Raw genomic sequence first — 22,270 nt, 5'->3', positions numbered from 1 at the left:
GAGTAGCTGAATCTGGGTTTTCCATTCTTTAAAGCTGAGTGGGTACAGGGGGCTTATGAAAAGAAGGCCTGAGAGAATGAAGCAAACTTGCTCTGAGGAACCCCCAAACTGACCCACCAGGGCTCCCAGGTCAAGCCCACACAATGAAGAAAACTGCTGGGAGGGAGTCAAAATGTGCAGGGTAGGAAGATCAGGAAGGGGGGAAAGAGAAGGCCTAGAGCGGAGCAGTGGGCAGGCATAGAGGCAGGAAATCCCACCACGGTTTTGAGCACTGCACAAAAAACCAGTTATGGATCTTTGTGAAATTGGAAAAGATTTCCTAAATTCTGCCTCACTTAAAAAACTCAGGGAAAATAATGTCTATGAAAATGAGCAAGAGGGTCAAATATCATAAAAATTATTACAAGAGAAAAAAGAATAAGCAGCAGAATGAAAACAGGCCAGAAACATGTGCTCACAAAGCAGATTAAAATTGTAATTTCAAAACAGGTAATAGACATTAAGAAAATGGTAAGACACAGGAACCAACAACATTAAGTCATAATTAGAATAACTCAGAAATGGGTGACGGGACTCAGGAAAAATTTAGAAGTTAAAAAAAATTCAGAAATGAAGACAACTAGAAGGAACACAGAGGGAATTAACACAACTACTGCTTTCAGAGAATGGAAGGGTATTTTTAAAAAGCAGAAAGAAACAAAAAAAAAGAAAAGAAAAAGGGCTTGAGATAATGTGACAAATACTGAAAACAGGTAAAGAAAGTTGAATATTTGAATACCAGGCATCTCTGAAGCAAAAGGCCAAAGCAAAGGAATAGAAAAAGTAAGTAAAAATACTAGTACAGGAATAGAAAAAGTAAGTAAAAATACTAGTACAAGAAAGCTTTCCTGATATAAAACCCGAGTTGAAACTACATTATGACAATCTTGACCCAAGAATAACCAACAGTGCCAGGGTCTGAATGTCTTTAGGAGATAATTAGGTCATGAAGGTGGAGCCCTGATGAATGGGACCAGTGCCCTTGCAAATAGAGACATAAGAGAGGTGAGTTCTGTCTCCACTAGGTGAGGACACAGCAGCCTTCTTTAGACCAGGATGAGGGCCCTCACCAAGAACCTGACCATGCTGGCATCCAGATCTTGGGCTTCCAGCCTCCAGAACTATGAGAAATAAATGCTTAAGCCCCCCAGCCTGTAGCAGTTTGTTATAGCAGCTTGAACAAAGATAAACATTCAAACACAATCTGGTAAATTTACTAGGCAAGAATGAAAAGAAAAAAATTCTTTGGGTATCAAGGGGAAAGAAAAATGACGTGATAGGAAACTTCATGGCAAAAGAAAATGAAGCCTCATGTTAAAATACTTCAGAAAAAGAAAGTGTGAGTCAACGATTTCATATCTGGCAAAAATGACTTTTAAGTATAAAAGGGCATAAATAGTTATCAACAGGAATCTCAGGGAATATTATTCTCATGAGCACTTCCTGAGGGAGCTACTAGAAAATAAGCTTCTGACGAAATTGACAGGAGAGACACTGACAGAAGGACTGAAGAGGAGCACTAAATTTATAGTTACCTACAGGTCAAAAGTAAATGAAGTCTGGTGGGGGGATGGGGACAGTGATTCAGTTGGGGCACATGGAGGGAGCCCTGGGGTGGATGACAAAGTTCTCCATCTTGACCTAGGTGGTCTTCCCTTTATCCTGCCACCCCCCATGTCCTCATTTGCACCTCAGTGTAGCATCTTGATTATAGAGCTGTTTTACAAGCTAATGTAAGAAACTTTCCCAGAACTATTTGATTGCACAAAACAAATATGTAACATAAAGTTTTCAAAATGTCTATAGTTACCTAAAAATTTATCCATTGATTCATACATTTGCTCTTGATTGACAACTCTCTCATTTGAAAATTGCATTGATTGTTTTGGCGTAAAAGTGCTATTTTTCTTATAGGTAGGTAATTTTGAAGAGAAACCGACCCTATCTTTTAGAGTTTTTCGTGTATGGCTCTGTTTAGAGAAACTGATGTGGTGAACAGTTAAATCATCATCTGAGGATGAAAAATCATCGATAGCCTGAGAGCTACAATCCCCATCTGCTGCATACAGTTGATTTGTTTTCTTCATGGTTTTAGGACAAGTGTGAAGTTCCTTTTTATCTTCCTTTTTTCTCTTAAACCTCAAAGAACTAGTAGGTCTTTGCTTTCTTGCTCTTGACTCGGAGAAAATTTCAATGTCATCAGACTCGTCACTAATATCACTACTGCCTTTTCTTCTCATAATAGATTTCAGGGTCACATTCTCAGGGTTTAACTGTTTTGAAATTAGGCTATTTCCTTTGACATCAGTCTTTCTATCATCCCCATTATTTCTTATTTCAACAGGATGTTCTCTTTCAGAACCTTCAGATCCATCCACGAGTGGCTTAAACTTTACACCATTCTTGGGGCATCTCTGAGTTGTATACTGTGTGGGAAAGATGACATCACTATCTTCTGATTCTGTGACATTCTGTAAAATGTGATGGTGGTCAGCTGTATTTTTTAAATTGTTGCCATCGTCAGACTCAGAAGAAATATTTTGTTCTAAAATGTTCTGACTTTTATCAAAGATATATTTTTCATTTGGATTTAGGACGTTAGCTAACCTCTGATGTTTTGAAGTACCAAGAGAGTCACGACTTTTCTTATAACTAACGTCTTTGGCTTCTGTTGAAAGACATATGGGCTGTTCATCAGGACTTTCATCATCAGAGGCAATATTTCCATCACTTTCCTCAACTGTATTACATTTTGTTTCAAACAATTTAGAGAAACCACACTGGAGTAATGTAAGCTGTCCAGGAGGACCTGAAGTTTTGCTTGAGTCAGAGGCTTTCTTTTTAGCAGTCTTTATTCTTGAGCTTCCCACTGATTCATCATCACTAAAATCACTGCAGAGATTACATGCTTCTTCTGTCGGCAACTCTGCAGGCTGCTCCAGACCTCTGTGTTCTTGACAGTCAGGGTCTCTAGGCTATAAAAGAAGCAGTCACAGAAACGTTAGAAAATGTCCAGATAATATCAAATCTATCATACTGCAAGGGAATGAAATTTGGATGGAAGATAACTTATGTACTAATATACCACTTGGTATTTTTTAAAAGTACAACATTTAATAAACAAATGTAAAGGATTTAATATTACAGTCGGGTACACTCTTTTTTCAAGTTGAATAACTTTCCAAAATAAAAGTTTAGAATATGACATAATCACGTTATCTATAAGGAAAAAACAGAACAGAGCAGTCAGCTTCTAAGATGCAGGGGCTGATTCTGGTCTCAAAAGTAAGAAGTATACAACTCATTGTTTTCCATGGTCCAGCACATACTTCCAACCACGTTTTAAGAAAAACATAAATTTTCAGGTATTAACAAAGTAAAGAATTCACAACTGGAAAATGGTTCTAATAGATTAAAAATAAGATCTGATAGGATCCTGCCCATCAGAAATAAAGAAAATATTTTAGATATTTTGAAGTGAAATTTGCTACAAATTTAAATCCAGTATTTATTATTTTTACATCAATTGGAGCTAAATACATCCTTAAGTTTCTTAAAGCTGAGGCTTTATTAGTAAACAATTTGGGGAAACTATTATCCAGTAATTACTCCTTTTTAGAAATCCAGTAATACATTTGATGTTTGTATATTTCTATAAAGTTAGAAAAACATTCACCGATATTCCAAATCACTAAGCTGGTATAAATTTACACTTAAATTCCTAAATGCAAGAAAAACCCAGCAACAACATAAACAAAATAAGAAAAAACCTTCTACATGTACATTCTTTACTTCTGAAGAGGGCTTATGATGATAATATAGACTTTGTAGTATGTGAGATGACAAACTACCAGAAAGATCACAAGATCAAGGATGCAAATAAAATAAAATATCTGTCAGAGAGTAATTCTGATGTTTGGATTTAATAATCTTAAACACACAATGATTACTATTTTTCTATTTAATTTGTTGTTTAATTAAAAATTAGTTAGGTTTGATTGGCGTATTTAATTTTGGATTTACAGTTTGATATAGTTAAAATTCTAGTTTGGATGCAAATGACTGGTGATTGTTCCCGAATGTGTTCTTATGATACGAAATGTTAAATTAGCCTAAATTATTTGTTAAAAATTTTTAAAAGTTTATTTTTAAAACAGAGAGAGAGAGGGCACGTGAGCGCACGGGGGAGGGGCAGAGAGAGGGGGGGACAGAAGATCTGCAGTGGGCTCCGTACTGAAAGTAGAGAGCCCGATGGGCTGGGCTCAAACTCACAAACCATGAGATCATAACCTAGCTGAAGTCAGATGCTTAACTGACTGAGCCACCCAGACGCCCCAAATTCACCTAAACTATTAATTTTACTGATCGTCTGCTTTGTATCCTCGACTTTTTTTCAAAGACTTTTTTCTTTACACGTTGAAAAATAAAGAAAAAGGAAAAATAGCTTAAAATTGTCCCAGTACATGTTTTATAGCAGTTGTAGGCTACAGATTAAAAAATTGCTTACCGCTTCTTGTTTGTGTACTGGAGGCTCCTCTTTCAACCATGTTGTGGCTGTCATGATCCCTGCTTCCACTTTGCCTTCTCTCTAAAAGAATGCAAAAGAATTGTAAAATATGGGGTAAAAACAACCAAATAAACAATAGCGATGGCATGCTAAAGCTTGGGATTAACTGAGAGCAGCTTGCTTTAGCTCTAACATGAACTGCGTCAGAAATCGGTGTGCCATCCTTGTGCAGGTCTATGCTAATCTTCTCTGTATTGTTCTAATTTTAGTATATGTGCTGCCCAAGTGAGCACTGCTTTAACTTTCTTAAGTTTTTTTTTTTAATTTATTTTTTGAGAGAGAGAGAGAGAGAGAGAGAGAGAGAGAGAGAGGAGAAATGTGAGCAGGGGAGGGGCTGGGAGAGGCGGACAGAGGATCCCAAGTCGGTTCTGCACTGACAGGCTGACAGCAGTGATCCTGAAGCTGGGCTCAAACTCACAAACCATGAGATCATTACCTGAGCCAAAGTTGGATGCTCAACTGACTGAGCCACCCAGGCGCCCCTACCTCAGCTTTCTTAATGTTATTTTTCCATTTTGTTAATTAATATAAACTCATATATAGTTTATATAACATTTTAAAATTCTCATAATTTTAGGTAGTACAGAGGTACAGTGGAAGTGTGCTGGGCTCATAAAGTACACTTATTTCTTGTATTAAAGCTTCTTTTTAAGATAGAAAATAATACTTTCCAGCCAACTCCACTAAAAGTTCTGGTACGGGAGGGAGAATAAAAACAATGTTACATATTTACCCAGTAACAATATCCATAGTAACTATGTCTACACAATAGCTAAGGTAAGGACATATTAACAACATTTCAAACACTACAGATAATGTTGAATATTGGGAATTTGATATTCTAGCCTATATTGTTAATGTATTTATTTAGTTCATATTCATTAAAATTTATTTTATTCATTTAGTTCATATTCATTAAAATGTTTATTGATTCCTTCAGTGTAACAGACATCAAATGAAAAGGACCATCTAATATGAAACTAAAAAAAAAAAAAAGATCTTAATTGTGTAACAGGCTTGCTACATCCTTTGGGAAAGTATTTATGCTTTTAAAGCTTTTGGTGTATCATTCAGCAAAGGTATTTAATGGCCTAGATTCTAGAATATTAAATTCTCCTTCAAAAGGAAATCAATTTATTTTTCTATTTAAGGTTCTGTTTACTGAACAGGGGAAATAACCACTACCATCACCAGAGTTACAAATGCCCAACTTACAGATACGCATATGTACCGGTGGCGTGATTCCAGCCACCTGGTATCCAGGGCAACAAGTGAGAATCTCCCCTACAGAACTCTGGAGAACGATAAATAGTTTGTTGAGATATTTTCTCTCAATGCCTAGAGGCTGTTACTGCAAGGGAGGTGGGCGGGCGGGGGAGGGGGTCTGCTTCCCAGTACTGCCTTTATTCTTTCAACAGAAGCCAAATGGCTACAACAGATGGAACAGGGAGCACCAGAGATCCTCAATCCTGTTGCAACCTTCTTGTGAAAGGTAAATGGCAACTCTGGTCTTTTGTTTCTCAGGCCAACCATGTTGGTATCATCCTTAACTCCTCTTTTTTTCTCAGACCCTATACCTAATCCATCAGCAAATCCTGTCAGTGGCACCTGAGTAATATATTCAGACTCCAATCACTTCTCACACCATCTACCATGATCGCTCTAGTCCAAATCACCATCATCCCTTGGCTAGATTATTGCAGTATCCTCCTACCTGGCATTTTGCTTCTGCTTTTGTACTTTGATAGCCTAATTCGTAATATTTAATCTAGATGTATAGGTCAGACTATGTTTCTCTTCTGTTCAGAACCCTCTAATTGCTTTTTGTCTCACTCAAAGTTCTCACGTGATCTGGCTTCCTCTCATCTCTCCGGCCCCATCTCTTGCTCTCTTGTTCACTCCACTCCAGCCACTAGGGCCTTCCTGCCGTTTTGAAATTATGCTGGGCATGTTTGTCCTGCGGGCTTTCGCATTTGTTCCTCTACGTAGAATACATCTTCCTCCTGCCATCTCCTCAAAGAATCAGTTGCAACCTCACAGTGAGCACTTCCTTGGCTACTCCATCTAAAACTGCAATGCTCTTTTCTTGACAGTCTCCCAATTTCCCTTCCCTGCTCTATTTTTAAAAATTAGGATACAATTTACATATAACACTGTGTACGTTTAAGGTGTATAGCGTGTTTTGATACATTTATATATTGCCGTATGATTACCACCATAGTTTTAGCTAACACCTCTATTATGCCATAGAATTAGCATTTCTTTTTTGTGGGGAGAACATTTAAGATCTAGTCCATTAGCAATTTTGAAACGTATAATACAGTGTTATTGACTATAATCACAATGCTGGGCATTCGATCTCCAGAAGTCATTCATCTTCTACCTGCTCTATTTTTATCTTCAGAGCCTGTCATCATAATAAACTCTATGCATCATTATTTTTTCTGCTTATTTGTTTCCCCAAAATAGAACGTAAGTTTTTCAGTGAGTAGAGCTTTTTGTCTATTTCATTCATTTCTGTATGCCTAGCTCTATGATGTATAGTACTTGACACTTGGCATACACTCAGTAAATATTTGTGCAATTAACTCTCAATATCTATCTCTAAAGTGGGACCATGACAAAGATAACAAAGTTAGTGCAAAGTAGAACTAAGCTGCCTGGACACTTGGTGGGATGAGCACTGGGTGTTGTATGTAAGTGATGAATCACTGGGTTCTTCTCCAGAAACCAATACCACACTGTATGTTAACTAAATAACTTGAAGTTAAGTGAATAAATGAAAAAGAAAAAAACGAAAAAACCAAAACTAACCAAAAAAAAAAAAAAAAAAAAAAGAACTGTCTGGAAATCATCAGGTTAAAAGTGTTCTATGAATTAAAATTTCTACATCTTAAAACATTTTAAAAGGGATTTTCTACAGCCTTTAAAAATTAAAAATGTCTCATAGTAAGTAAAATAATTATTTTACTTTGTGATATATGCTTCCATTATACAGGGCTTAGAATATTTTAAAACACTGTTTGGCCAAAAGGAGCATGAATCTAATGAGGCCTGAATAATTTTGCTATTTATTGTTTATTTATTTACTTTATTTTTTTAGAGCAAAAGACTGCCCTGTAAGCACCTGGCCTGAATAATTTTAAATTCTTACTCATAACAAATATTGCGGTGCTGATAATGTGCCTGGCAAGAAGTTAAGCACATTTTGCCACGAGAAAAATGTAAGACATGGAGAGTCCTGTCATTAGTCAACAATCCTGGAGGAGAAACAAGATATACTTAGGACAACCAGAAAACAAGCGAACATCCCATTTAATAACTTGTCATACTGAATGTCTTACTTAACATTTGCTTGAGGAATAGGTTGCTATTCTGTTAAAATAGAGGGCTCAACTATTTGATAAATAAGAGAAAACAGGAGAAGTAATATAATGCTAACATATTTTATAGATAATAATTTCAAATGAAAAACACAAATACAAGTTGGTATGTTGGGTAGTACTCTGAGATGGAAGTAGGATCTGAGGGGTGGCCTGGAATACTGGAATACTAACAAGGCTCTGATTATAAAAGAGAAATGGGAAAGAAGAAGTCCATGAAATAGACAGCATACTCAAAACAAGAAAAAGACAGGGGACTTTATTTTTATTTATTTATTTATAAGTAATCTCTACACCCAACGTGGGCCTTGAACTCACGACTCTTAAGATCGAGAGTCGCATGCACTTCTGACTGAGCCAGACAGGCAACTCAAGACAGGGGGACTTTAAATGGGCCACTCAATTCAAATCAAATAGTTACTATAAAATAAAAATTCAGCAGTATACACCAGACACTGTATAATAGTTGCAATATTTACAGAATACATACGATACACATCTTCCTCTTAGCCATCTTGCTTACCATGCTTATTGATGTTACATGTTCATTATGTAAGTGTTCTCTTTCACCTCTCATCAAGATGGTCTACATTCTTTAAGGACAGGGACCAATAACTGTTTTTATGAAACTCACTATTCAATCAAGTACGTGAAGCTTTTGAAAAGCTAAGGGAAACATCCTTGAATTTTCTGAGGCTCATTTTCCTCATCTATATGAAAAGGAAGTTGATACATATGATATTCCAGGATTTTATGATACTCATATCAGTATCAACTGGAAAATAGGTTAATATCCATAGTATTCTGGTATATCAAAGAATTTAAGCAATTAAAAAAAAGATGTAAATTTCTGTTTGAAGAATAAGAAACATCTGTATGCTAAGGATGAACACAACTGGGAGAGTTTGAAATATTGGTGTGGAATTTTTATTGGGAACAGAAAACAAAAGTCTCCATGAGACATGAGAGTGCATCTCAGGGAGTATTTGGTAACTTTTAATCAAAACACATTTTATAATTTTGTTTATTTAGGAAAGTCTCTTTTAAGTTCCTGACTTAGCAGCTGTTTTCAAAATACTACATTTCTTTCTGCCAGTCTGAAAATGGTCTTGGGAGGTCATACTATGTACTATATGTATCTGTATTTGTGTGTAGACATTACTTATTAACTATGCATGGGGAAATCTTAGTTTTGAGGTACAATAATTCATTTCCTATTTCTAAAAGTAGAAATTCTAAACACAAGGCATTTTTTACAAGAAAACCCCAAAGTTCTTTGAAAAGATACCAGCAGTTATATTTCAAGTTTCCTGTTGGAGAAAATTGTATTTAAAATAGTACTGAAAAGGTCAGGCAACAATTTCACACCTCCAGGATGTCCCTTGTAAGACAAGACGCTTGGGACCTTAGTTTGAACAGATTATAAACCCCAAAAAGCTCTCCTCGATGTTCTTTTGATCCTTGAACTGCTTCAAAATATCGCTTGGCATTTTCACTTCCAACCACCACACAGTGAAGTTGCTAAAACAGAAAAAAACACAAGATATTTTTGAAGTGTTTGCTCCAACAATATGTCAGAATTTCCTGGCATTCTCTGTATATACACAGCTTTAGCTGGAGCAGGCAGAATCTCCTTAGGGAGGAAATTTTATTTCAATTTCGCTGGCAGATGTTGCCATTATGGCGAAATAAATAATAATAAACTGGCCAGTCTTATTGAAGAAGAGATCTTACATTTCCTATTTTATGTGTTCTACCAACCGAGTCAAGATCCCATTGCTACGCAATATTCACTTGATGTAAAATGTTTAATGATAAAGGCATGTAATACATCTGACTACACTTTTCTCCTTTCTAGACTCATTACAATAGGAACTACTAAAACTGACAAAAATCATCACTATTTCACCAAAGTTAAATTATAACTTAGTAACTACATGATAACCACATTAGTATCAAACCCTAATTGTAGCCATTGTTATACTGTCAACTAACAGCAAAACTCAATCACTGTTTAGAAACATTTAGGCATCTTTGAAACAATTTGAAATACAGAAGGAATCCTGAAGGACATTTATCACTTTAGTAACATTAGTGTATTTCTTTATTTGCTAGATATTTTACTAAATATAAATATAATCTGATTAACCCCATGTACACTTTAAAATTTCTTGAAAGAAACAAAGAATGCACAGAGTGGAAAATAACCGTAGTCTGTTGTTAACGTAAGGATTAGTAAGAAGTTGCTTTGCACTATACTAAATTACTATAGGCAACTGAAATAATTCTTTTTTTAATTTGAGGGAGTGTGTGTAAGCACGTATGAGTCGGGGAGAGGGGCAGAGGAAGCAGGAAGGGGGGAGAGGGAGAGGGAGAGGGAGAGGGAAGGAGGGGGGTGAAGGAAAGAGGGAGGGAAGAAGGGAGGGAGGGAGGAGGGAGAGAGAAAGAGAGAGAGAGAGATTGAGGGAAAGAAAATCCCAAGCAGGCTCCACACTCAGCATGGAGCCCAATGCAACATGGGGCTCAATCCCACAACCCTGGTATTATGACCCTAGCCAAAATCAAGAGTCAGATGCTCAACCCACTGAGGTGCCCATGAAATAATTCTTATTAATAATATTATTTTTTGAATACTTACTACCTGTGTAGCATTTGTACATTCTCTCATTCAATGCGTACAACCCTATAAGACATTGCTATTTTCTTTTTGGAAATAAAGACTAAAATTTGGAGAAATTAAGTGCCTTCTCACAGCTGTCTAGCCAAGAAGTGTCATTTCTAGAATTTATACCTGGATTTGGCTGAATTCAAAATTTATACTTGTAACAATTTCTCATCTCCAGGAGTTCCCTTTTATTTATTTTTTACTAAAGAAATTTTTTAACGTTTATTTTTGAGAGAGAGAGAGAGAGCACATGCACGTGAATGGGGGAGGGGCAGAGAGAGAGGGAGACACAGAATCTGAAGCAGGCTCCAGGCTCTGAGCTGTCAGCACAGAGCCCAACGCGGGGCTTGAACCCACAAGCCATGAGATCATGATCTGAGCAAAAGTTGGATGTTCAACCGACTGAGCCACCCAGGTGCCTCCAAGATGTCCTTTTTAAAACAAGACCCTTGAGGGGCACCTGGGTAGCTCAGTCAGTTGAGTATCTGGCTTTGGCTCAAGTCATGATCTCACAGTGTTTTTTTTGTTTTTTGTTTTTTTTTTAATTTATTTATTATTTAAAAAAAAATTTTTTTTTAACGTTTATTTATTTTTGAGACAGAGAGAGACAAAGCATGAACGGGGGAGGGTCAGAGAGAGGGAGATACAGAATCTGAAACAGGCTCCAGGCTCTGAGCTGTCAGCACAGAGCCCAAGGCGGGGCTCGAACTCACGGACCGCGAGATCATGACCTGAGCCGAAGTCCGCCGCTTAACCGACTGAGCCACCCAGGCGCCCCCATGATGTCACAGTTTTATGGGTTCAAGCCTCGCATCAGATTCTCTGCTGTCAGCACATAGCCCACTTCGGATCCTCTGTCCTCTCTCTCTGTGCCTCCCCTGCTCACATGCATGAACACATGTGTTCTCTCTCTCTCTCACAAAAATAAATGAACATTAAAAAATAATAAAAATAAAACAAGATCCTTGGGACCTTAGTTTGAGGAAGCTTTGAATCAACATCCAAGTTGATCAGTTGGTTTCAATGCCCCAGAAACATGGACTATAGTCCAGGAAATATGGAATCACAACAATAGCAACTGATGTACCTGATAGTCCAGATGATTTCACTCTTTGCTCCTGACTCTTAAACACTGTATAGTCACACTGCAACTACTTAATGTAATCACCAACTTGTAAGCGTTAATCTGAATCTTTAGAAGTTCCCTACTTTATCGCAAAATTTATAAAAGGCACATTGTTTTATACTTAAAAGAAGTTTTTCAAAGTGGCTCCCCTAAAAGTGAAGGTCAGATACATCCATCTGTAGGCTGCTATAAAAAATAGGGTTGGAATTAAAGAGGGGAAGGGAAAAGAGTCAGTAATTGGAAAATGTAGCTTAGTTTCCGGCTTAAGAAAAACCCATTCAAGGATACAAAATGTTTGGATTTCTTCCTAACAACATTCAGGATACGCAAGAGGTAGAAAGAAAAGTAGTGTTCATCATGTTAAAAAGTCATGGCCCCTTCTTCCATCTTCAAGGCAGTAGCATGGCATCTTCATATAATCCTCTATGACCCCTTGCTTCTGCTGTCACATCTCCTTCTCTCCTTTCTCTGATCCTCCTGCATACTCCCACTCCCTTTAGTGATTACATTGGCCCACCCAGAGAATCCAGGTGGATTTGATGTAGATATCTTTGGGAGAACATTAGCCTACCACCATAAGGACATGCATAATGAATGATGGAAGCTTGACAAATGACACAGAAGCCAGCTTGAAAGGGTTCTCACTGGACAAAACTGAGACAGTTTGAACACCAAAATACACAGTGATATTCAATAGGTTGTAATGTAATCTATTACTAATATAGAGTAATATTACTAATATCCCGAGTCCAAATATATTAATAGAAAAGAAGGGCAAGCTCTTTTTTATGGTAGAATAGCAACAAATAAAGAAGGAATCCTGGAAATTAAAAAATCACCATCTGACAATCATCACAGTGGTGGCTGAGTCAGGTGGGTTTCATCAGTGAATGCTAGGGCTGACGGGTACGGGCTTGACAAGGAACAGGATATTGGCATAGTCTCAGAGGATGTCCCCATAAAATACTTACTAAGGGAAAAAATGGTGACTCTGCAGTGAAGAAAGCTGGCAGGCACAAAACTGGTGATCAAGGTTAGCATCACCAATGGTGGGACAGGTCATCACCAGGTGCCTTCTGACCAACGCAATGAGAAGAACATAGAGTCATTTCTGTACTATTCTTGCCAGGGGTTCCTGGCTTGAATCTGGACATGAGGAAACATCAAATGGACCTATTTTAAAAGAGAGCTAACACAAGGAAAGGCCTTACTCTTTAACACTGTGAAGGTCATGAAAGACAAAGGGGGTTTGGGTAACTACTCCAGTTGAAGAAAACTAAAGAGACATGAAAAGAAAAAGTTGGTAACCATGATCCTGGATTGGATCCTGAACCAGAAAGGAAAAAGGAGACAAGAAATTGCCAGGAAAGTTAGTGAAATCTGAATGAGTTTTGTGGTTTACAAGGTAATGTTGTATCAATGTTAGTTTCTTGATTTGGATAACTGCATTCTGGAGAGGGTAATAGGGGGACAAAGCAAGTGCAAAACAACACACAAAATTGAATGTTAGAATGCATAAAACTATTTTTATATGTACATCTAAACAGGAGAGTGTCTTTTGGAGGGAATACACACTAGAGAACTTAGAGGTGATAAATCTGCAACTTTCTCTCAAATGGTTCAGAAAAATAAATAAAGATCATGGCTGAGGGAAAGAGAAAAGCAAACGTGACAAATGTTAACTGGGAAATTTGGGTGAAGTTAATTGGGTGTTCTTTGTGGTATTCTCGGACTTCTTCTGCCAATACAAATATATTTCTAAATTACACACACACATATATATATATATACATATACATATACATATATATACACACACACACACACACACACACACACATATATACATGTACACATGTAAAAATGAAAGGTGAATTTCTGAATGCCAAACTTTAGATTATGCTCCAAACATGAAGGAAGACAGTTGCTATGTAAGTGATGTTTTTATTTTTTAAAAGTATAAAATGTCTGAATGCATTATCACAACAAATACGAACAAAAACATCAAAGTGAAATTTCCCTTTGAATAATACAGATCATCCTTTATCAGTCTTAGCAACACTGTAATATTTAGGTATATCCTTCTAGATCTTTTTTCAGTGCAGTTAGAGCTATTTATATACATATACAGAGATAACTTTATGCATCAACATAACTGATATACTTGTTCTGCAAGTTGTGTTGTTTTGTTTTGTTTTGTTTTAATCTCACTTAGAAATGTCTTGGAGATCTTGCCAGATCAGTATGTCTGCTCTATAGTTTTTTTTTCTGCTATTGGGTGTATCAGAATTTATGTTACCATTGTTATTATTGGACATTAAGGCTGTTTCTTTTTTCATTTTTTAAACAAATACTAACAATACCAAATATAAATCCTTGTCATCTTTCACTGTGCATATGTGAGAATATTTCTGTAAGGTAGATAGGGAGAACATACTATGTGTTTTAATATGTTGTGATATTAGCCTGTAAAATCAGTGTACCAAGTTATATTCTCAAAAATAGTATATGAGTATCTCTGTACAAATACCCTCACCAATAATGAATATCACCAATCTCCCTGCCTCCCTAAACACATACACACACACACACAACCTCACTAAGTCTTTGCAGAATATGTGTAACACGTTATTATTTTATATTTCTAAATTACAACTGTGGTTAAGCATCTTTTCATATATGGGTTAACCATTTGTGTTTTTTCTTCAATAAAATGCAAAATTATAGTCTTTTTATTGATTTGTGGAAGTTCTTTATGTATTATAGATGCCAATCCTTTGTTTATCATATGTGGAAATTTTCTTCCTAGACACTTTTTAAATTTGGCTTGTTGTTCCTCTGTCATACATAAGTTTCACATTAAAAATGTAGTTAAATTTACAATATCTGCCTTTAAGACTGTATTGGTTTCCTAAGACTGCTTTAACAAAATGTCACAAACTGGGTGGCTTAAAACAACAGAAATTTATTCTAAAGAACTACTCCTAAGATGAAAAGAATAATGTCCTACTTTTTCCCAAGATTGGTTAAATATACCTGAACAAAATAATGTTCAAGTAGTTGTGCTATACCCAAGAACAAAAAGATGACAGGTTTCTTATAGAGCTAAGTGCTTTAAGAAAAAACAAAAACTGCTGTGTACAATTCTATTTTTAGAATTAAGAAAATAGCATAAATTTAAGATTGGATCATTTTTAGGTTAACTACCACCACATGTGGCAGATGTTTGCTCTTAAATAGATGCCAACAGAATATATAGGGAGTAATTCAAATTTAACATTTATAATTAAACTTGAGCCTCATTCCAGATCTTCTCAAGTGAGCAATTATAAACTAAATAAATTTTATTTAGAGATATAAATGGTGAAGTAATTAATACTGTAAGGATATTAAAGAGTTAATGCAATTTCAGATGAACACTAAAAGCACCAGCACAGTAGTTAATACACTTGCGTTGTATTCCTATAATTCCATTTACTGGGGTATCCCCGGGTCCCAGTTTCATTATGTACAACATGAGATGATTGCATTAGATATCTTTAAGGCATTTTCCCCCAGTTTTCTTCATGTCATGGTACACACGGAAAAGGGTAACATATGAACACCTACCTGGAAAGGTTTCTTAAGGTTGGAAGTCGGTTTAGGTAATCTTGCTGCCCAGAGAGCTGTGTGATCATTGTGTCGGTGCACCTGTGTCCCGCCTGTAGCATATCATTATGTCTTGGCCCACAGGCTGGGAAGCTGTGACCTTGCTACTCAAATTATAGTCTGCAGTAGTGTTGGCACTCCTGGGAGCTTGTTAAAAATTTGAATCTTGGGCTCCACCCAGAGCTACTAAATTAGAATCTGTAGTTTGAACATCCCTAAGTAATTCATGTACACATTAAAGCTCAAGAAGCACTACTCAAAGAAAATTTCAGCTCTAAAATTCAATGAAAGTAAGAATCTGTTTTACAGGATTTATTCTACAGTATATTTCATAATCTTATTAAATTCCATATTACAGTTAAAACGAAATTAAAAACATTTTTACACAAATTTCTGGAAGTTTTGATATAGACAAACGTTTACTTCTTAATCTGGAAAAGGGAAATATATTTACCTGCTTGTATACCTGTCGTAAGTACATGATCTCCTCCACAGTTCCCAAAGATATCAGCCTAAACACTTTCACATCCCTGCATTGCCCAATCCTATATGCTCTGTAAAAAGATTTTTAAAAAAGCGAACAAAAAACAAGTGAAGCAAGGTTCAGGAGGTAGCTTTAGGACAAAAAAAAAAAAAAAAAAATGGAACATTACTAAAATTTTAACTTAAAAAGAAACATATGTGCAGTTTATTCTATGTTAATTATACCTCAATGACACTGTTTAAAATGGGGGAAGGGAACAGTTAATCAACTGGCAAGCCTACAGAAGTGCAGATTTGCAGCCCTCATTTCACAGAGATTTCTGTCTGAATTCACTCAGTTGACTACCAGCAGCCCAGGTATTTTGACAGGGACTATAGTGCTAATTAAGACAATAATTAGCACTGATTCACCCCACTGGTGAACCATAGATCTAGTCCTGGCAGCTTCTCTCAGGTGAAGGCTTTATTGGATGCTCTGAATGAGGTCACCTATTTCTAAATACCTGTTACAGTCACAATTTGGGGAGTGGGGGTACTGATGTTTGAAACTTAAAATTTGGTGAAAATTTTTGACCTTATAAGGTCACTCTATGTTGTTGTATCTGATGCTCTCTCTGCCTCCTTCACCCAGTACCGTACTCCTAATAGAAAAGGACTTTACTACTAGAGGGTGTCTTGGGGCCCTGCACATCTTGTACCCGAAAAGGGGGATGGGGCCTCTTGTGGCACAGCACAGCCAGGGTAAATTACTGCATTCTCACTTTCATCCTGCAGGCTAGATATAGAGGGGCTCATAATCCCTTTCTTTCTCACAGTGGATTTGAGTCTTAAAATTTTTTTTAAATGGATCTAAGGAAATGTCTTTTGGGTGTGTGCTCAATTGTTTCGTAAATAGGATAGATTCTTTAGAATACATATTCTTTACAGACAAAAACCTTACAACATGTTACTTTAGACCTATGCTTCATCAATTTCTGGGTCCATTAAGTAGGGATATGTTAAGTGATGGTCTTTTTACCATGAAAATAAGTACTGAGGAACTGTTATACAGTATGGAGGTCAAAATCTTCCTTTCTCTTCTTGGTTCCTCCTGCCAGAGTTAATTGAAGGGCAGGGAGGAAAAGAGAAATGTTGTTCATTTAGTTTTATTGTCAACTAATTTAAACTGAATACCAAAACACAGTACCCTAGGATAAATAAGATACTAGGTCTTGATATGTTGTTAAGACAAAAGAAAAAAAAAAGTGAAAATTTTTCTGTGGCTTTCATGTGATTATTTTCCTTGATAGCTGTCAGTGGTGTGAAGCTGGTTAAAAGTGTGGGCTCTGTAAGAGCGCATGAATTCAGATCCTGAAATCATTGGCTGTGAACTTCAGCAAGTTACTTCAGTTTGTTGTGCCTCAGCTTCCTCACATGTAAAATGGGTAGGATAACACTGCCTATCCCATAAAAGCTTTGATATCAGGGTAATGCTGGCCTCACAGAATGAATTAGGAAGTGTTCAAGTTTTTGTAAGAGCCTGGGGAAGAATGGTATTAATTCTTGTTTAAATGCTTGGTAGCATTCATCAGTGAAGCCATCTGGTCATGGGTTTCTGTTTGTTGGCATTTTTAATTACTGACTCAATCTTCTAGTTGTTGGTCTATTCATATTTTCTATTTCTTCATGTTTCAGTCTTGGTAAGTTATATGATTCTTCAAATTTGTTCATTTCATCTGGATTATCTAATTTGCTGATGTACAACCATTTATAGTACTTATAATCCTTTCTATTACATCAATAGTAACATCTCCTTTTCCACTTCTGATTTCAGTTATTTCAGTCTTCTCTTAGTCAATCTAGCTAAAGGTTTGTCAAGTCTGTTGATCATTTTGAAAAAGAGCTCATGGTTTTGTTGTTTTCTATTGTTTTTAGTCTATTTCATTTATCTCTGTTTTATTCATTCATTCATTCATTCATTCATTTATCTCTGTTTTCATCTTTATTACTTCTTTTTGCTAGCCTTAGGTTTAATTTGTTCTTTTTCTAGCTCCTTAAGGTATAAGGTTGGAGAGTTGATTTCAGACCTTTCTTCTTTTTTAATGTGTTTACAGCTATAAAATTAGCACTGCTTTCACTGCATTGAATAAGTTTGAATATGTTGTGTTTTCCTTTTCCTTTTTCTCAATTTTCTAATTTCTTTTGTGATTTCTTTTTAAAACCAGTGGATGCTTAAGAGCATGTTGTTTAATTTCAACATATCTGTGGATTTTCCAGTGTTTCTTCTGCTGTTGATTTCTAATTTCATTCTATTGTGTTTGGAAATGAAACTATAAAATTTCAATCTTTTAAAATTTATTAACATGTTTTGTAACCTAACATATGCCCTATCATGAAGAATGTTTCCTGTGCACTTGAGAAAAATGTGTAATTTCAACAATCTAAAATTGTTGGAAGGAGAATTCTGTATATGTCTGTTAGGTCCAACTTGTCTATAATGTCATTCGAGTCTTTCTTCCCTCATTGATCTTCTGACCAGATGTTCTATCCATTATTGAAAGTGGAGTACTGAAGTCTCCTACTACTATTGTAGAGTTGTGTACTGCTCCTTTCAATTCTGTCAATGTTTGCTTTATATATTTTACAGCTTGTTTATTTGGTATATTTATGTTTCTATTTGTCATAGCTTCTGGGTGAGTTAAATCAAGAATTATCATTGTATGCCATCCTTTGTCTCTTATAACAGTTTTCAATTTAAACTTTATTTTGTCTGATATTAGAATAACTACCCCTCCTGTCTTTTGGTTACTATTTGGATGAAATATCTTTTTTCATCCTTTCACTTTTAACTCATTCATGTCCTTAAACCTAAAGTGAATGTCTTATAGACAGCGTAAGTTGGCATGCCGTGTGTTGTTGCTTTTAATTTATCCTGCCAATCTGTATCTTTTGATTGGAAAGTTTAATCCATTTACATTTAAATGTATTAATGACAGGGAAGGATTTACTTTTGCTATTTTGTTTTCTGTATGTCTCATGGCTATTTTGTCCCTCATTTCCTCCATTACTGCCTTCCTTTGTGTTATGTGATTTTTCAGTGACACATTTTGATTCCTTTCTCATTTCTGTTTGTGTATATTTTATAGATATTTTCTTTATGAAGATTACATATAACATCCAAAAGTTATAACAATCTACCTTAAACTGATATCAACTTAACTTCAATTGCATTAAAAAACTCTCCTTTGCAGCTTTGTCCCCACCTTTGTGCTTGATATCAAAAATTAAATCTTTATATTCATTATTCATTAACACAGATTTATATTTATTTTCATGCATTTGTATTTTATGTTTTTAAAAGATTTTATTTTTAGGTCATCTCAACACCCAGCGTGGGGCTTGAACCCACAACCTCGATATCAAGATTGTATGCTCTACCAACTAAGCCAGCCAGATGCCCCTGCGTTTGTCTTTTAAATTAAAAAAAAAAAAAAAAAATAGGGGTGCCTTGGTGGCTCTCAGTCAGTTAAGTGTCCAACTCTTGATTTTGGCTCAGGTCATAATCTCATGGTTCATGAGTTTGAGTGCTATGTTGGGCTCTGTGCTTACAGTGTGGAGCCTGCTTGGGACTCTCTCTGCCCCTACTCACCTCTCAAATAAATAAAGAAACTTAAAAACAAACTGTGAAAGTTTCATTAAATAAAAAATAAAAAGTAGATTTATAAACCAAAATTATAGTAAGACTGGTGTTTTATATTTGTCCCTGTACTTACTAGCACTGGAGAATTTTATATTTTTATATGGTTTTGAGTCACTGTTAGAGTCCTTTAATTTGAACTTGAAAGTCTCTCAGCATTTCTTTTAGGGAAGGTCGAGTGGTAATAAACTCAGCTTCTGTTTGGGAATGCTTTAGTTTCTCCCTCAGTTTTGAAGGACAGTTTTGGCTGATATAGAATTCTTTGTTGATGTTCTTTTCTTTTGGCACTTTAAACATATCATTCTACTGCCTCCTGGCTTGTAAGGTTTCTGTTGAGAATCTGCTAATAATCTTACTGGGGAATCTCTTGTACACTACAGGTCATTTTTCTCTTGCTGCTTTCAAGATCTGTCTTAGACTTTCTCCAGTTTGATAACCTGTCTCAGTGTGAGTCTCTTTGGGTTTACCCTACCTGGTGTTTGTTAAGCTTCCTGTATTTGCATATTAATGTCTTTCCTTTGAATTTGGGACGTTATTATTTCAGTCATTATTTCTTCAAATAGCTTTGTCCTTTTCTCTCTCTTCTTTTGTATTCCTACAATGTGTATATTGGTCTATTTAATATGTTCCATGAGTTCCTTAAGCTATGTTCATTTTCCTTTGTTTCAGTCTTTTGGTTTGTTGCTCCTCAGATCTGTCTTCAAGTTTACTGCCCAAATATGATGACTCTTTCTAGTGACTTTTTTTTTCATTTCAGTTATTATATTTTTCAGGTTCAGAGTTTCTACTTTGTTCTTTTTATATATACATAATTTCAATCTCTTTGCTAATATTTTAATTTTGTTTATATGTTGTTTTCCTGATTTCCTTTAGATCTTTGTCCATGTTTCCATTTAGCTCTTTAAGACAGTTGTTTTAAACTCTTTGTCTAGTAAGTCCTATGCCTGTGTTTCTTTAGAAGATTTAATTTGTTCCTCTGAATGAGCTAGTTTTCCTCTTTCTTTATAAATGCCTTGTACTTTTTCATTAAAAATTGGCCATTGATAAAACAGCCACTTCTAGTCTTTGCAAACTATTATTGAAAACATTCATTAATTAGCAGGCTGTGTCTTGAGTCTTAGGAGCAGCTCAGGGTAAGGGTTAAAAAATTGTCTTTGGGGGGCGCCTGGGTGGCTCAGTCGGTTAAGCGGCCGACATTGGCTCGGGTCATGATTTCGTGGTCTGCGAGTTTGAGCCCCGTGTCGGGCTCTGTGCTGACAGCTCAGAGCCTGGAGCCTGTTTCAGATTCTGTGTCTCCCTCTCTCTGACCCTCCCCCATTCGTGCTCTGTCTCTCTCTGTCTCAAAAATAAATAAACGTTAAAAAAAAAAATTAAAAAAAAAAAATGTCTTTGGTCATTTTTGGTTATGTGTGACCAGGGCCTGTGTGTTTGTGTGTGTATGTTTTCCGTTATCTCCTGTATACACAACTGCTTTTAAATGTCTTACTTTCTCAAAAAGTCTCATCTCAGCCTCTTCTCAGGGCTTTAGATATATTCTACTGTATTCCTCTACTGTAATATACAGTCCCACTACTGCTTTCATGCACAATGAATGGCCTATAACTGTCTTCAACAGCTTCTGCCAGTCTGAGATCCAAGCTATGCCACCGTTTCTTACCTAAGCACTGTCAGGTGAAAAAGAAACCATTCCCTCTGGCAGCTCACAGATAGGTTAGAAAGTTGCAAAGGAGTTCCACACTGCTCTTTCCAACCTGAGAGGGGGGGAACAGGGAACTGTTACTTCCTCTTCCTGGCTGTGCTGTGCCAGGAAATGGGGTGAGGCAAGAATGGGTAAAAATGCCATGAAATTTCCTACAGTTTTGAATATAGCTTCTTCTTGATTGGGAGTTTGCTTGATAACTGTAGATCTTCGATTTAAATAGCTTCCATAAAGTTATTTTAATCTGTCTAGTTTTTTAAATCCACCCATGGGGAAACATATACCTAGAGCTTCCAGTCTGCCATCTTGCTGGCATCACTCTTTGATTTCCTCTTTAATACAAGAGTTATTTAAAAATATATTTTATATTTTAAAATGTCCATATGGAGAGATTTTTATTAGCTACAAGCTCATTGTTACTTTCTAGGGTCTTGTCTTTTGTATTAATTAGAGGCATGTAATCTAGTCCTTGTGGTTTCTATTAAAATATATAGTCATTTAAAAGTATGCTCTAAAACGTTTTTTGAAGGAGTGGGTATTTTCAGTTATTATATGGTTAAATACATTTATTAAGTTAAAGGCTAAATAACTGTTAATCAAATAATTTACATACTTCCTTTTTTTGCCTAGTTGATCTATTAATCTTTGAGAGAAGGATATTAAGTTTCCCATCATGATTGTAGATTTGCCCATTTCTCATCATAAAAGAGTTTTGTCTTTGTTATGTAGTGACTATTATACTTTCCTCATCGATTGTTCCATTTTGTTTTCCTCAATGCATTTTGCCTTGAAGTCTATTAATATTTTGCCGTTCTTACTTTTTGTTATCTCCCTGATGAGATTTTAAATATATTTTATTTTTAACCTTCTATGTATTTTTGAATTTTATAAATATATAAAATTATATCTATAGCAATAAGCATAAATCTGAATCTAACATTTCATTTTTACCTTCTTTTTTTGTTTAAAAGGAAGTTTTACGTT

The 22,270-nt window shown here is 35.9% G+C and overlaps 1 protein-coding gene and 1 non-coding gene across 4 annotated transcripts in view; both read right to left on the bottom strand.

Moving 5' to 3' along the window:
* The window catches only part of ERCC6L2 (ERCC excision repair 6 like 2), a 135,817-nt gene that overhangs the window by 38,219 nt on the left and 75,328 nt on the right, over window positions 1-22,270 (bottom strand). For all 3 annotated transcript variants that reach the window (XM_053907866.1, XM_053907865.1, XM_053907864.1), the window contains exons 13-16: window positions 15,883-15,982; window positions 9,358-9,510; window positions 4,547-4,627; window positions 1,850-3,014 (exon numbers count right to left, since the gene is read on the bottom strand). In XM_053907866.1, the coding sequence (XP_053763841.1) occupies window positions 1,850-3,014; window positions 4,547-4,627; window positions 9,358-9,510; window positions 15,883-15,982 (1,499 nt within the window). The remainder of the gene's footprint in view (window positions 1-1,849; window positions 3,015-4,546; window positions 4,628-9,357; window positions 9,511-15,882; window positions 15,983-22,270) is intronic.
* On the bottom strand, window positions 4,734-4,839 carry LOC128778700 (U6 spliceosomal RNA). Its single transcript, XR_008424430.1, has one exon. It is a non-coding gene; the product is annotated as a U6 spliceosomal RNA (small nuclear RNA).

This window comes from Panthera pardus, unplaced genomic scaffold, assembly GCF_024362965.1.
Source record: "Panthera pardus isolate Hobbes unplaced genomic scaffold, ASM2436296v1 HiC_scaffold_20, whole genome shotgun sequence".
Lineage (NCBI taxonomy): Eukaryota > Metazoa > Chordata > Mammalia > Carnivora > Felidae > Panthera > Panthera pardus.
Note: the sequence above shows the minus strand (reverse complement) of the source record. Positions and strands in the feature narration are given on the sequence as shown.